Genomic DNA, 15,110 nt, shown 5'->3' on the forward strand with positions numbered 1-15,110 from the left:
GGGGAGGGAGGGAGTGCCCTGGCTCTCAGTCAAACACCTGTGTGTTTCCCCTGTGCCCAACTCCTCGCTCCGGGAGCTCCGGCTTCGCTCTGTGCGAGCGGCAGTGGGCACGGCTCGGCGGGCAGGCTCGGGCAGTGGCTCTCGGTGACTATGAGCGGCACGGTGCTGCTGGCCCCGCTCTACGCCCTCCCCCTGACCCACACCATGGACTGGCAGCGCCCGGACTGTGGGCTGGATGCTCAGCGGCACCGGCCGGCGGCCCTGGCCCGGAACACCGTGTACCGCAGGACGGCCCCTGGGAGCCTGCGCCGCTCCCAGCTGGTGCTCAACCGGAGGATCATGGCAGGTGAGGCGGCCCCGCACTCGGCAAACTCTCAACCCCCCTGACCCCCTCACTCTCCCGCTCTGTGTGTGTGTCTCTCTCCCTCTGTGTCTTGTCTCTCCTCTCTCTGTCTCTCTCTCTCTCTGTCTTGTGTGTGTCTCTCTCTCTCTGTCTCTCTCTCTGTCTGTCTCTCTCTCTCTGTCTTGTGTGTGTGTGTGTCTCTCTCTCTCTGTCTGTCTCTCTCTCTCTGTCTTGTGTGTGTGTCTCTCTCTCTGTCTCTGTTTCTCTCTCTCTGTCTCTCTCTCTGTCTGTCTCTCTCTCTCTCTGTCTTGTGTGTGTGTGTGTCTCTCTCTCTCTCTGTCTGTCTCTCTCTCTCTGTCTTGTGTGTGTGTCTCTCTCTCTCTCTCTGTCTCTCTCTGTCTCTGTTTCTCTCTCTATCTCTCTCTGTCTTGTGTGTGTGTGTCTCTCTCTCTCTGTGTCTTGGCTCTCTGTGTGTCTTTCTCTCTCTCTGTCTTGTCTCTCTCTCTCTGTCTTGTGTGTGTATCTCTCTCTCGCTCTCTCTGTCTGTCTCTCTCTCTCTGTCTTGTGTGTGTGTGTCTCTCTCTCTGTCTCTGTTTCTCTCTCTCTCTCTCTCTCTCTGTCTTGGCTCTCTCTGTGTGTCTTTCTCTCTCTCTGTCTTGTCTCACTCTCTGTCTTGTCTCTCTCTCTCTGTCTTGTGTGTGTGTCTCTCTCTCTCTCTCTGTCTGAGTCTTGTCTCTCTTCTCTCTCTCTCTCTCTCGTTGCAGTGATTGTGCTGCAACCCACACTCCAGCTCCAGTTACTCCGAGATTCTTAATTCTCTGTGCTGCCAGTTAAAGATTTTACTGTCTTGTTTTTAACGAGCTGGCACACATTCCCCATTCTCCATAAACTTCAGCTCAGCCGAAACTCAGCAGCCCATGTCCTGACTCGAACCGAGTCCCACTCGCCCATCACCCTGTGCTTGCTGAGAGATGTGATGGGGGTGAGAGAGAGGAAAATGGGGGAGAGATTGACGGGGAGAGAGAGAGAGCGAGAGCAAGAGACAGGGGAGAGAGAACATAGCAGGTAAGACACACACCCAGACAGAAAGTGACTTAGCCAGAGCAACACCTGCACAGTAAATGTGAGAGAGAGAGAGAGAGAGAGAGTGAGTGAGCGAGACTATCTGAGAGCGAGATGGAGGAGACGGGAACGATGATGGGGAGAGAGAGAGAGTGTTTCAGTCACAAATCCCGGCCACTGACTGTGAGTTAGTGATGTGCCTTTGATGTGCACTGAGCTGAGCCCAGGGGTGTTACAGGCCGGGGGGAGGGTGGGGTAAGTCCTGTATTCCCAGTGTGTCAGCCTTGTTAGAAACCTGTTTGAGCCTCAGCATCGGAGGCAGGTCAGTCTCCGTGTGCTCACGCTGTCCGACAGGATGTGTGCAAGCATCACGTAACACTGCGTACAAACACTGGGTGGGCATGGCAGAGTGGCTCACTGGAACATCAGGAAAGCACTTGCATTTCTATAGCGCCTTTCACCATCTCAGCACGTCCCAAAGCGCTTCACTGCCAATGAAGTCCTTTTAAAGTGTTGTCACTGTTGTAACTCTCCAAGATCTCTGCGCTCCTCCAAACCTGCCCTCTTGCTCATCCATAATTCGGCTGCCCGTGTCCTAACTCGCATTGAGTCCCGCTCAGCCATCAGCCCTGTGCTCACTGATCTACATTGGCTCCCAGTTAAACAAAGCCTCTATTTCAAAACTCTCATCCTTGTTTAAAAATCCCCCCATGGCCTCGCCCATCCCTATCTCTGTAATCTCCTCCAGCCTCACAACCCTTCGAGATGTCTGCCCTCCTGAGCATCCCTGATTTATAATCACTCAACCATCGGTGGCTGTGCCTTCTGTTGCCTGGGCCCCAGGCTCTGGAACTCCCTGCCTAAACCTCTCCGCCTCTCTACCTCTCCTCCTTTAAGACGCTTCTCTAAACCTACCTCTTTGACCAAACTTTTGGTCACATGCCCTAATATCTCCTTGTATGGCGCAGGGTCAAATTGTGAAGAGCGTTGGGAAGTTTTACTCTCAAGGCGCTGTATAAATACAGGTTGTTTTAATGTGGGAAATTTGTGCACACCAAGTTCCCGCAAACAGTGACGTGACATGGAATTCCAGAAGGCATTTGACAAGGTGCCACAAAAAAGGTTACTGCACAAGATAAAAGTTCTCAGGATTGGGGGTAATATATTAGCATGGATAGCGGATTAGCTAACTAACAGAAAACAGAGAGTCGGGATAAATGGTTCATTCTCTGGTTGGCAACCAGTAACTAGTGGGGTGCCACAGGGATCAGTGCTAGGACCCCAACTATTTACAATCTATATTAACGACTAGAAGAAGGGACTGAGTGTAACGTAGCCAAGTTTGCTGACGATACAAAGCTGGGAGGAAAAGCAATGTGTGAGGAGGACACAAAAAATCTGCAAAAGGGCATACAGGCTAAGTGAGCGGGCAAAAATTTGGCAGATGGAGTATAATGTTGGAAAGTGTAAGGTCATGCAATTTGGCAGAAAAAGTCAAAGAGCAAGTTATTATTTAAAATGGAGAAAGATTGCAAAGTGCCGCAGTACAGCGGGACCTGGGGTACTTGTGCATGAAACACAAAAGGGTACTACACAGGTACAGCAAGTGATCAGGAAGGCCAATGGTATCTTGGCCTTTATTACAAAGAGGATGGAGTATAAAAGCAGGGAATCTTACTACAGCTATATAAGGTATTGGTGAGGCCACACCTGGAATACTGCGTGCAGTTTTGGTTTCCATATTTACGAAAGGATATACTTGCTTTGGAGGCAGTTCAGAGAAGGTTCACTAGGTTGATTCTGGGGATGAGGGGTTTGACTTATGAGGAAAGATTGAGTAGGTTGAGCCTCTACTCATTGGAATTCAGCAGAATGAGAGGTGATCTTATCGAGACGTATAAGATTATGAGGGAGCTTGACCGGGTGGATGCAGAGAGGATGTTTCCACTGATGGGGGAGACTTGAACTAGAGGGCATGATCTTAGAATAAGGGGCCGCCCATTTAAAACAGAAATGAGAAGAAATTCCTTCTCTGAGGGTTGTGAATCTGTGGAATTCGCTGCCTCAGAGAGCAGTGGAAGCTGGAACATTGAATAAATTTAAGACAGAAATAGATGTTTTTTTAATTGATAAGGGGTTATGGGGAGCGGGCAGGGAAGTGGAGCTGAGTCCATGATCAGATCAGCCATGATTTTATTGAATGGCGGAGCAGGCTCGATGGACCGTATTTCTTACATGATTGTGATTAGATAAACTGTTTTTGAGTGATGTTAAATAGATATACTGAGAGCAAGATGGAGGGGGGAAAGAGATCTTTTATGACCACCCGAGAGAGCAGACGGGGCCTCGGTTTAACATCTCATCCGAAAGACGGCACCTCCGGCAGTGCAGCGCTCCCTCAGCACAGCACTGGGAGTGTCAGCCTGGATTGTGTGTTCCAATCTCTGGAGTGGGACTTGAACCCACGACCTTCTGACTCAGAGGCGAGTGTGCTACCCACTGAGCCATGGCTGACACCGGTATCGCTGGAAGTCACGGCTCACTGACACTGCGACCCCCCACCCGCCTTCACGTTTAGCGTGGGTACGGCCATGAAGAGGGGCATCTCTCGGGGGTTCTGTGACTGCGTTCTCTCCCATTCCCAGGCCTGTGGACTTGGATCCCCAACCCTGCAGGATTGCCTTGGAGTCCCCAGGAATTAAAGATGAATCTCCCGGTCACTGCTGTGAGCAAATTCCCCCTTCACCCCCGAGAGAAATGTAATCGGAATGCTTTAAAATCAAATCATTTTCTTTGAACGTTATGTTATAAGTGTTGGAGATGTGGGAGTGGCGATTCGACTGGGTGAGCCACAAACTGCGTTCCCTAGCCACCAACTCCATCCCTCTCCCCAACTTCTGTCTCGGGCTGAACCAGACTGTTCGCAACCTTGGTGTCATATTTGGCCCGGAAATGAGCTTCTGATCACACATCCGCAGCATAACTAAGACCGCCTATTTCCACCTCCGTAACGTCGCCCGTCTCCACCCCTTGCCTCAGCTCATCTGCTGCTGAAGCCCTCACCCATGCCTTTGTTACCTCCAGCTCTCCTGGTTGGCCTCCCACATTCTACCCTACGTAAACTAAATGTGATCCAAAACTCAGCTGCCCGTGTTCTAACTTACACCGAGTCCCGCTCACCCATTACCCCCTGTGCTCACTGCCCCGTGTCCTAACTCGCACCGAGTCCTCACCCATCACCCCCTGTGCTCGCTGACCTACATTGGCTTCCGGTTAAGCAGCTTCGATTTCAAAATTCTCATCCTTATTTTCAAATCCCTCCATGGCCTCGCCCCTTCCTATCTTTGTAATCTCCTCCAGCCCCACAACCCCCCGATATCTCTGCGCTCCTCTAATTCTGCCCTCTTGAGCAGCCCTGATTATAATCGCTCGCCCATTGGTGGCCGTGCCTTCTGCTGCCTGGGCCCCAAGCTCTGGAACTCCCTGCCTAAACCTCTCCGCCTCTCTACCTCTCTTTCCTCCTTCAAGATGCTCCTTAAAACCTACCTCTTTGACCTACCTCTTGGTCATCTGCGCTAATGTTTCCATCTGTGGCTCGCTGTCAAATTTTTAAATACTCCTGTGAAGCGCCTTGGGACGTTTCACTACATTAAAGGCGCTATATAAATACAAGTTTGTTGTTGTTGGCGGCACGAAGGTCATGTGAGGAAACCTGTAATCTGTGGACACAGCCTGAAAGGGCAGTGGAAGCAGATTCAACAGTAACTTACAAAAGAGGAACTGGATAAATACTTGGCAGGGGAAATGTTTGCAGGGCATTGGGGAGGAAAGGGGGGGGGGTGGGTGGAGCGGTGGTAGTGGGACTAATGGGATAGCTCTATCCAAGAGCAGCCACAGGTTCGATGGGCCGAATGTGCGCGCTGTCAGATTCTAACCCGAGTTGCCGACCCCGGAAATCGAGGGGTGGATTCGGAAGGGGGCCCCGGAGTGACAGGAAAAGGCCCATTGTGCGATGCAGCAATGCCTTAACTCCCGGGGCTATGAACGCCGTGATCCAGTCTCCCTGACGATGACAGATCTCCTTTTGAAATCTGAGCCCTGGCTCGAGAAGCCTCATTCCTGCAGTGACTATTCATCGGGTGTAATTCAGGCCTCCATGCCCAGCCACCCCACCCCCCCCCCCCGCAAACAAAGCAGGAAATGAATGTATTTTTCTTTATCGGCCAGTCTCGCCTTGTTGTGCAAGAAAAGCCTTATTTTATACATGAGCCCTCAACAGCAACACTCGCACTCCCCAAGGCTCTGTCAATACCAACCAAGGTGGGGTCTATCTCCCGAGAGAGATTCCTGGCCTTGCCCATCTCCCCACTCCCATCATTCCACCATTGGCGGCCGTGCCTTCGGCTACCTGGGCCCTAAGCTCTGGAATCCCCTCCTTAAACCTCTCCACCTCTCTACCTTTCTCTTCCGTTTATAAAAAAAAAAGAAAGACTTACATTTCTATAGCGCCTTTCACAACCTCAGTTTCCCAAAGCGCTTTACAGCCAATTAAGTACTTTTGGAGTGTAGTCATTGTTGTAATGTGGGAAACGCGGCAGCCAATTTGCGCACAGCAAGCTCCCACAAACAGCAATGTGATAATGACCAGATAATCTTTTTTTTTTGTGATGTTGATTGAGGGATAAATATTGGCCCCAGGACACCGGGGATAACTCCCCTGCTCTTCCTCGAAATAGTGCCACAGGATCTTTTAAGTCCACCTGAGAGAGCAGACGGGGCCATAAGATGCTCCTTAAAACCTACCTCTTTGACCAAGCTTTGGGTCACCTGTCCTTATATCTCCTTAAGTGCCTCGAGGTCAAATTTTGTCTGATTTATGCTCCTGTGAAGCACCTTGGGAGGGTTTGCAAAGTTAAAGGTGCTTTCTCGATACAATTTGTTGTTGTGGGTCATGATTGACCAGGAACTGTACTCGATCAGCCACATGAATACCGTGGCTACAAGAGCAGGTCAGAGGCTGGGTATTCTGCGGCGAGCGTCTCACCTCCTGACTCCCCTAAACCTTTCCATCTTCTACAAGAAAAGAAAGACTTACATTTATATAGTGCCTTTAACAATCTCTGGGTGTCTCAAAGCGCTTTATGGCCAATGAAGTATTTTTTCCAAATGCAGTCACTGTTGTAATGTGGGAAACGCGGCAGGCAATTTACACACAGCAAGCTCCCACAAACAGCAATGGGATAAGGTCCACATCATCTGTTTTAGTGACGTTGATTGAGGGATAAATATTGGGCGGGACACCAGGGAGAACTCCCCTGCTCTTCTTCAAAATAGTGCCGTGGGATCTTTTACATCCACCTGAGAGAGCAGACAGGGCCTCGGTTTAACGTTTCACCGGAAAGACGCCACCTTGACAGTGTAGCACTCCCTCAGCACTGCACCGGGAGTGTCGGCCTGGATTTTTGTGCTCAACTCCCTGGAGTGGGAATTGAACCCACAACCTTCTGACCCAGAGGCAAGTGTGCTATCCACTGAGCCACTGCTGACAACTAATCAAGAATATGATGGAATACTCTCCACTTGCCTGGATGAGTGCAGTTCCAACAACACTCAAGAAGCTCGACACCATCCAGGACAAAGCAGCCCGCTTGATCGGCCCCCCATCCACCACCTTCAACATTCACTCCCTCCACCACCGGTGCACCGTGGCTGCAGTGTGTACGATCGACAAGATGCACTGCAGCAACTCACCTCGGCTTCTTCGACAGCACCTTCCAAATCCGCGACCTCCACCGCCTAGAAGGACAAGGGCAGCAGTTGTGTGTGAACAGTATCACAACAACTTGCATTTATATAGCACCTTCAATGTAGTAAACTATCCTGAGGTGCTTCACAGGAAGGTAATCAGACAAATTCACACTCCCAAAGTGAGTGCTCCACGCAGAGTTCCTTCACGGCAAATGAGCCAAAGGTGGGCAGAGGAAACGTTACAAGGACACCCTCAAAGCCTCCCTGATAAAGTGCAACATCCCCACTGACACCTGGGAGTCCCTGGCCAAAGACCGCCCTAAGTGGGGGAAGTGCATCCGGGAGGGCGCTGAGCACCTCGAGTCTCATCGCCGAGAGCATGCAGAAATCAAGCGCAGGCAGCGGAAAGTGTGTGCGGCAAACCAGACTCTCACCCACCCTTACCCTCAACGACTATCTGTCCCACCTGTGACAGAGTCTGTGGCTCTCATATTGGACTGTACAGCCACCAAAGAACTCACTTCAGGAGTGGAAGCAAGTCTTCCTCGATTCCGAGGGACTGCCTATGATGAATCAGACAAAAGTTGACCCCAAGTCAAAGAAGGAGATATTAGGACAGGTAACCAAAAGCTAGGTTTTAAGGAGCGTCTTAAAGGAGGAGAGACGCGGAGAAGTTTAGGGAGGGAGTTCCAGAGCCTGGGGCCCAGGCAGCTGAAGGCACGGCCACCGATGGTCGAGCGATTTATAATCGGGGATGCTCAAGAGATCGCAGAGGATTGTAGAGCTGGAGGTGATTGCAGAGATAGGGAGGGGCAAGGGCCATGAAGGGAGAAAACAAGGCTGAGGATTTTAAAATCGAGACGTTGCTGGACCAGGAGCCAATGTAGGTCAGTGAGCATAGGGGGTGATGGGTGAACCTCCAAGTTCCCCTCCAAGTCTCACACACCATCCCAATTTGGAAATAAATTGGCCGTTCCTTCATCGTCGCTGGGTCAAAATCCTGGAACTCCCTCCCTAACAGCACTGTGGGAGCACCTTCACCACACGGACTGCAGCGGTTCAAGAAGGCGGCTCACCACCACCTTCTCGAGGGCAATTAGGGATGGGCAATAAATGCCGGCTTTGCCAGCAACGTCCACATCCTGAGAATACACTTTTCTTTTTTTAAGCCTGGCCTGCTCCCAGAGAGTGACCCCGAGCACCGATTGTAAAGGTAGCGTGCGAGTGACCGGGGCTCCCCAACGTTGAAGGGGGAACTGTTGCTGTCCCAGTAACTAGGCAACCCAGGGCGTGCCTCCTGACTGTCAGCGTTATCATTCTGGCTGCTGATCTTATCGCAGCACTTTGGTTAGACTCTTGTCACCGGGCACCAGCTCTGGAGCCGAGCCGGTTTACTGGAGGCCGAAGGTTGCTTCCTGCGGGATAGGGGGGAGGGAGGTTAGCTGGCTGGTGCCGGGAGCTGAGTGAGCATTGGCCTGCTCAAGAAGGCCCCCCCATCAATTCAACTGATGTCAGGCAGGGCAGCAGTTGAGGTGTGAAGGATCTTTGAGATGCCGCTGGGTGGGTGGGTGGGGGGAGGGGAATTGGCCATCGCTCCTGGGAAGAGTTTGTGTGGATGTTGGGCCTTGCAAGGTGCTGTAGAAATGCTTTCTTTTTCCGTTTACAGTCACTCAGTGAGGCTCCAGGGCCTCTGAAAAGAAAAAAAGAAATACTTGCATTTATATAGCACCTTTCACAACCTCAGGACGTCCCAAAGCGCTTTACAGCCAATGAAGTATTTTTGGAATGTAATTATTGTTGTAATGTAGGAAATATGGCAGCCAATTTGCGCACAGCAAACAGCAATGTGATAATGACCAGATAATCTGTTTTAGCGATGTTGGTTCAGGGATAAATATTGGCCCCAGGACACCGGGGATAACTCCCCTGCTCTTCTTTGAAATAGTGCCACGGGATCTTTTACATCCACCTGAGAGAGCAGACGGGGCTTCGGTTTAACGTCTCATCCAAAAGATGGTACCTCCGACAGCGCGGCGCTCCCTCAGTACCGCCCCTCCGACAGCGCGGCGCTCCCTCAGTACCGCCCCTCCGACAGCACAGCGCTCCCTCAGTACCGCCCCTCCGACAGCGCAGCGCTCCCTCAGTACCGCCCCTCCGACAGCGCGGCGCTCCCTCAGTGCTGCACTGGGATTGTCAGCCTGGATTTTTGGTGCTCAAGTCCCTGGATTAGGTCTTGAACCCACGACCTACTGACTCCGAGGCGAGAGTGCTGCCCACTGAGCCACGGCTGACAGTGGGTAACACGAGGCAGTCATCCTCCTGTGTTTCTTAAGGACCCGAGTGACACACACGTGCTGCCCTGTTGGTAGTGTAGTGGCGATGCTACTGGACTAACAACCCAGATATCGCGAGTTCAAATCCCACCATGGGCAGTTTGAGAATTTGAATTCAGTTTAAAAGAAAATCTTGAAATAAAAAGCTGGGATCAGTAAAAGTGACCATAAAGCTGTCCGGCTGTAGTACATATCCACATGGATCACGAATGTTATATGTAGGGAAGGAGGGCCTGGGCATATCACTGGCCTCTGAGGGGGAACAGCGCAGATTCAGCAGATTGATATCGCGGGGCTTTCGGGGTTAATTTACGAGCACAGGTTGCATAAACTTGGCTTGTGTTCCCTCGAGTTTAGAAGGTTGATCTGATTAATTTGTTAAAATGATAAAAAGATATGATAGGGTAGAGAGAAACTATTTCCTCTAGTGTAGCAGGGGTGAAAATTTAAAAACTGAGTGATAGATTTTTGTTGTGCAGGGGATATGGAATCGCTCTCGCTCTCCCCCCACCCCCCAGCTCACCTGGGTGGGTGGGACAGGTTTGCCACACGCTCTTTCTGCTGCCCGCGCTTATTTTCTGCATTCTCTCGGCGATGAGTCTCGAGGTGCTCAGCGCCCTCCCGGATTCACTTCCTCCACTTAGGTTGGTCTTTGGCCAGGGACTCCCAGGTGTCAGTGGGGATGTTGCACTTTATCAGGGAGGCTTTGAAGGTGTCCTCTGCCCACATTTGGATCGTTTGCCGTGAAAGAGTTCCGAGTAGAGCGCTTGCTTTGGGAGTCTCGTGTCTGGCATGTGAACGTGTCAGAGCTGATCAAGTATGGTCAGTGCTTCACTGCTGGGGATGTTGGCCTAGTCGAGGACGCTAATGTTGGTGCGTCTGCCCTCCCAGGGGATTTGTAGGACCTTGCGGAACGCTCCATGGTACTGTCCGCTGCTGATTCTCAGCAGTCTGCACTGAGTATAATCTGTTTGAATGCTTTTGTTTCTGTGGGAGGGCCAGAGGTAACTGTCTCGAACCTCCAGAGCCCTGTGGAATTTAAGGGGATGGGCTGTCAAGTGGATGACAAAGTCTGGAACTGAATTCACGCCTGCCCTTGCTAGTGTGAGCTAATCTTTTCTCTCCATTTATTTTGGGCGCCCCGCAAATCCTTTAAGGGGCTGCATTCAAAATCCCTTCAATTCAATTCCTTTACATCGAAAGGTCGGCTGCGCGGGATCGTTGGAGCGCTGTGCGGCTTAAAGGGAACCTTTGTCATGTCAGTTGTGTCCCATCCAGACTGTCACTCCCAGTGCAGCACCGAGGGAGCGCCGCACTGTCGGAGGGGCGGTACCGAGGGAGCCCTGAACTTTCGGAGGTGCCGTCTTTCAAATGAGATGTTAAACCGAGGCCCTGTCTGCCCTCTGGGTGGATGTAAAAGATCCCATGGCACTATTTCAAAGGAGAGCAGGGGAGTTCTCCCCAGTATCCTGGGGCTAATATTTATCCTTCAACATCACTATCTGGTCATTATCACATTGCTATTTATGGGAGCTTGCTGGGTGCAAATTGGCTGCTGCGTTTCCCACATTACAACAGTGACTACACTTCAAAAGTACTTCATTGGCTGCAACGTGCTTTGAGACGTCCTGAGGTGGTTGAACGGCGCTATAGAAGTGCAAGTTCTTTTCACAGTCTGCGCAGTAAACTCAACAACAACTTGGGAAAGGTCCTAAGGAGGGGTACACCGGAGTGGTGGAGAGGTTTAGGGAGGGAATTCCAGAGCTTGGGGCTCAATGTTCCCGTTAATATTTTTTTGAACACGCGGTCCCTATAAAGGGCTGCGTGACCCATCCACAATACCGAGCGTGCGCAGTATTTCACGGTGAAACGCCGCGAGCCAACTGCATACAGGCACAACCTAAAGGGAGCATTGTTGGGGCTCAGGCAGCTGAAGGCATGGCCATCAGTGGTGGAGCGAAGTAAGTGGGGCTTGCCAAAACTACAGGTGATCCAAAACTCGGCAGCCCGTGTCCCAACTCGCACCGAGTCCCGCTCACCCACCACTCCTTGTGCTCGCTGACCTACATTGACTCAATTTCAAAATTCTCATCCTTGTTTACAAATCCCTCCATGACCTCGCCCCTCCCTATCCCTGTAACCTCTACAACCCCCGCCACCAGCACCACCCCCACCGCCCTCCCCCGAGATGTCTGTGCTCCTCTAATTTTGCCCTCCTGAGCATCCCGGATTATAATCGCTCAATCATCGGTGGCTGTGCCTTCTGTTGCCTGGGCCCCAAGCTCTGGAACTCCCTCCCTAAACCTCTCCTTAAAACCTACTTCTTTGACCAAGCTTTTGGTCACCTGCGCTAATCTCTCCTTATACCATTCGGTGTCAACTTTTTATTGCATAACACTCCTGTGAAGCGCCTTGGGACGTTTCACTACGTTAAAGGCGCTATATAAATACAAGTTGTTATAGATGTGCAGGAGGCCAGAGACACAGGAATCAAGTATTTGGGGAATGGTGAGGCGGAGGGGTGGGGAGGTTTTGGCTGTAGGGTACAGAGATTGGGAGGGGGGGCGAGGCTACGGAGGGATTTAAACACGAGGAAGAGAATGTTTAAAATTGAGGTGTTGGGAGAACAGGAGGCAGTGAATCTCAGCAAACGCAGGACTTGGAGCAGGTCAGGGCTTCAACCCTGGATATCCCCGATCGGTCAGGAAAAGATGGGCTCTGGTAAAGAAAGACTTGGATTTATATAGCGCCTTTCACGACCACCAGACATCTCAAAGCACTTTCCAGCCAATGAAGTACTTTTTGGAGCGCAGTCACTGTTGTAATGTGGGAAATGCGGCAGCCAATTTGTGTACAGCAAACTCCCGCAAACAGCAATGTGATAATGACCCAATAATCTGTTTTTGTTATGTTGATTGAGGGATAAATATTGGCCCAGGACACCAGGGATAACTCCCCTGCTCTTCTTCAAAATAGTGCCATGGAATCTTTTATGCTCACCCAAGAGAGCAGACAGTCTCATCCGAAAGACGGCACCTCTGGCAGTGCACTGCACTGGGAGTGTCAGCCTAGATTTATGTGCACAAGTCTCTGGAGTGGGACTTGAACCCACAACCCTCGGACTCAGAGGCGAGATTGCTGCCAATTGAGCCACGGCTAATGCATCAAGATCCTTAGGCCAAGGGGAGTGGGAGAGAGGAAGAACGCGCGAGTTTCCCATCTCCCTGTCCGAGATCCTGAACTCCAGGTTTTCAGTTATGCCACCACCCCCCACTCTCTGTCTCTGTGTTCATGGTAATCTCCGTCTCTCCCTCCCACTCTTTCCATCCATTCAAATGCTAATGTCACCTCTCCAGTCAATAGAGGGCTGTGTTTGAATCCTGCAGACCAGGGTGAGGGGGGGCGGGGGCGGGGGCAGGGGCACTGTCTGGGTGGATGGGGAGAGGGAGGTGACCATTTCTAAGACTGTGGCCGTCACCATTACCAAAAAACAAAACCCTAGTCTCAGAGGCTGCTTCAGTCTCCATGATTAAGACGGACAGAACATGGAGTGACTCGGGATGTGGGGGGGCTGGGGATGGGATTCCACTGAGACCTGGGGACCTGGGATACAGCAGGTAAGAGAGATGCTTTGTGTGCGTGTGTGTGTGTGTGGAACAGCAGGTAAAACCCAAACTTTATCCCAATCTTGTGCGAGGAGATCGACCTCTGTCCACTTTTTATTGCCAACAATTGGTCCCTTCTTCCGGTAATCTGTGCTTCTCATCCCCTGCACCCCTTCCCCCCCCCTTGCCCACTGCTTCTCCATCTGGAACTCTCTCCATCTCTACCCATCCTCTAATGCTACTTCACAACCTGGTTCTTTGGTGTCAGCCGTGGCTCAGTGGGCAGCACCCTCACCCCTCAGTCAGAAGGTTGTGGGTTCAAGTCCCACTCCGGAGACATGAACACAAAATCCAGGCTGACACTCCCTCAGTACTGCAAAGTCGGAGGTGCCGTCTTTCAGGTGACCCGTTAAACCGTGTCCCCGTCTGCCCTCTCAGGAGGATATAAAGATCTAAAACAGATGATCTGGTCATTAAATAAAGACTTAAATGGAAGACTTGCATTTATATAGCGCCTTTTACTACCACCGGGCATCTCAAAGTACTTTACAGCCAATGAAGTAGTTTTGCAGCGTGGTCACTGTTGTAATGTAGAAAACGCGGCAGCCAATTTGTGCACAGCAAGCTCCAACGTGATAATGATCAGATAATCTGTTTCAATGATGTTGGTTGAGAGATAAATATTGGCCCCAGGACACCGGGAATAACTCCCCTGCTCTTCTTCGAAATAGTGCCGTGGATCATTTCCGCCCACCTGAGAGGGCAGACGGGGCCTCGGTGTAACTCGGTGCACCTCTGACAGTGCTGCACTCCCTCAGCACTGGACTGGGAGTGCCAACCTGGATTTATGTGCTCAAGTCTCTGGAGTGGATCGTGAACCCACAACCTTCGGACTCCAAGGCAAGGGTGTTGCCCACTGAGCCACGACTGACACTGTTGTTATCATATTGTTGTTTTGTGGGAGCTTGCTGTGTACACATTGGCTGCTGTGTTTCCGCATTACTTTTTGAACACTTCAAAAAGTACTTCATTGGCTGTAAAACGCTTTGGACGTTCTGAGGTCGTGATCATCATCATAGGCAGTCCCTCTGAATCGAGGAAGACTTGCTTCCACTCTTAGAATGAGTCCTTAGGCGGCTGATCAGTCCAAATACGAGAACCACAGTCTCTGTCACAGGTGGGACAGGTAATCGTTGAGGGAAAGAGTGCGTGGTGAGTCTGGTTTGCCGCACGCTCCTTCCGCTGCCTGCGCTTGGTTTCTGCATGTTCTCGGTGATGAAAACCCGAGGTGCTCAGCACCCTCCCAGATGCACTTCCTCCACTTAGGGCGGTCTTTGGCCAGGGACTCCCAGATGTCAGTGGGGATGTTGCACTTTATCAGGGAGGTTTTGCGGGTATCCTTGTAACGTTTCCTCTGCCCACCTGGGGCTCGCTTGCCGTGAAGGAGTTCCGAGTAGAGCGCTTGCTTTGGGAGTCTCGTGTCTGGCATGCGGACAATGTGGCCTGCCCAGTGGAGCTGATCAAGTGTGGTCAGTGCTTCAATGTTGGGGATGTTGGCCTGGTCGAGGACGCTAATGTTGGTGCGTATGTCCTCCCAGGGGATTTGTAGGATCTTGCGAAGACATCGTTGGTATTTCTCCAGCGACGTGAGTTGTCTACTGTACATGGTCCATGTCTCTGAGCCATACACGGGGGCAGGGTCATGAAAGGCGCTATATAAATGCAAGTCTTAGTCCGCCACCACGCTCACATATGGGCACTAACATTGAGTAGGAGTCATTGATTACTGATCACAAGTATGAGCCCTGGTTGGTTCTCACTCTCCCTGGTGGAGGAGGTCTAGTGACAGTGCCCGAGCCTCCCCCACTACTGTGGGTAGGGGCCTGGGGCCCAGAGCAGGGCACTTTCCCCGGGGGCCACTCAGCCCCACAATATTTAGTGCCCGAGGCAGCGGGAGATCAACGAGGCCGGGTTACAGTGAGCTGGTGAGCTCAGTGACGCGGGAGGTGAATAAGCTCC

General features: G+C 51.4%; 1 protein-coding gene across 1 annotated transcript in view; it reads left to right on the top strand.

The window, feature by feature from the left end:
- Window positions 1–13: 13 nt before the first annotated feature.
- LOC139244105 (dynamin-binding protein-like) overlaps window positions 14–15,110 on the top strand; it is a gene marked incomplete at its 3' end in the record, with an annotated part of 37,630 nt that continues 22,533 nt past the window's right edge. Inside the window, exon 1 of the mRNA XM_070870975.1 lies at window positions 14–346. Within this exon, the coding sequence (XP_070727076.1) occupies window positions 151–346 (196 nt within the window). The remainder of the gene's footprint in view (window positions 347–15,110) is intronic.

This window comes from Pristiophorus japonicus, unplaced genomic scaffold (genome assembly GCF_044704955.1).
Source record: "Pristiophorus japonicus isolate sPriJap1 unplaced genomic scaffold, sPriJap1.hap1 HAP1_SCAFFOLD_2039, whole genome shotgun sequence".
Lineage (NCBI taxonomy): Eukaryota > Metazoa > Chordata > Chondrichthyes > Pristiophoridae > Pristiophorus > Pristiophorus japonicus.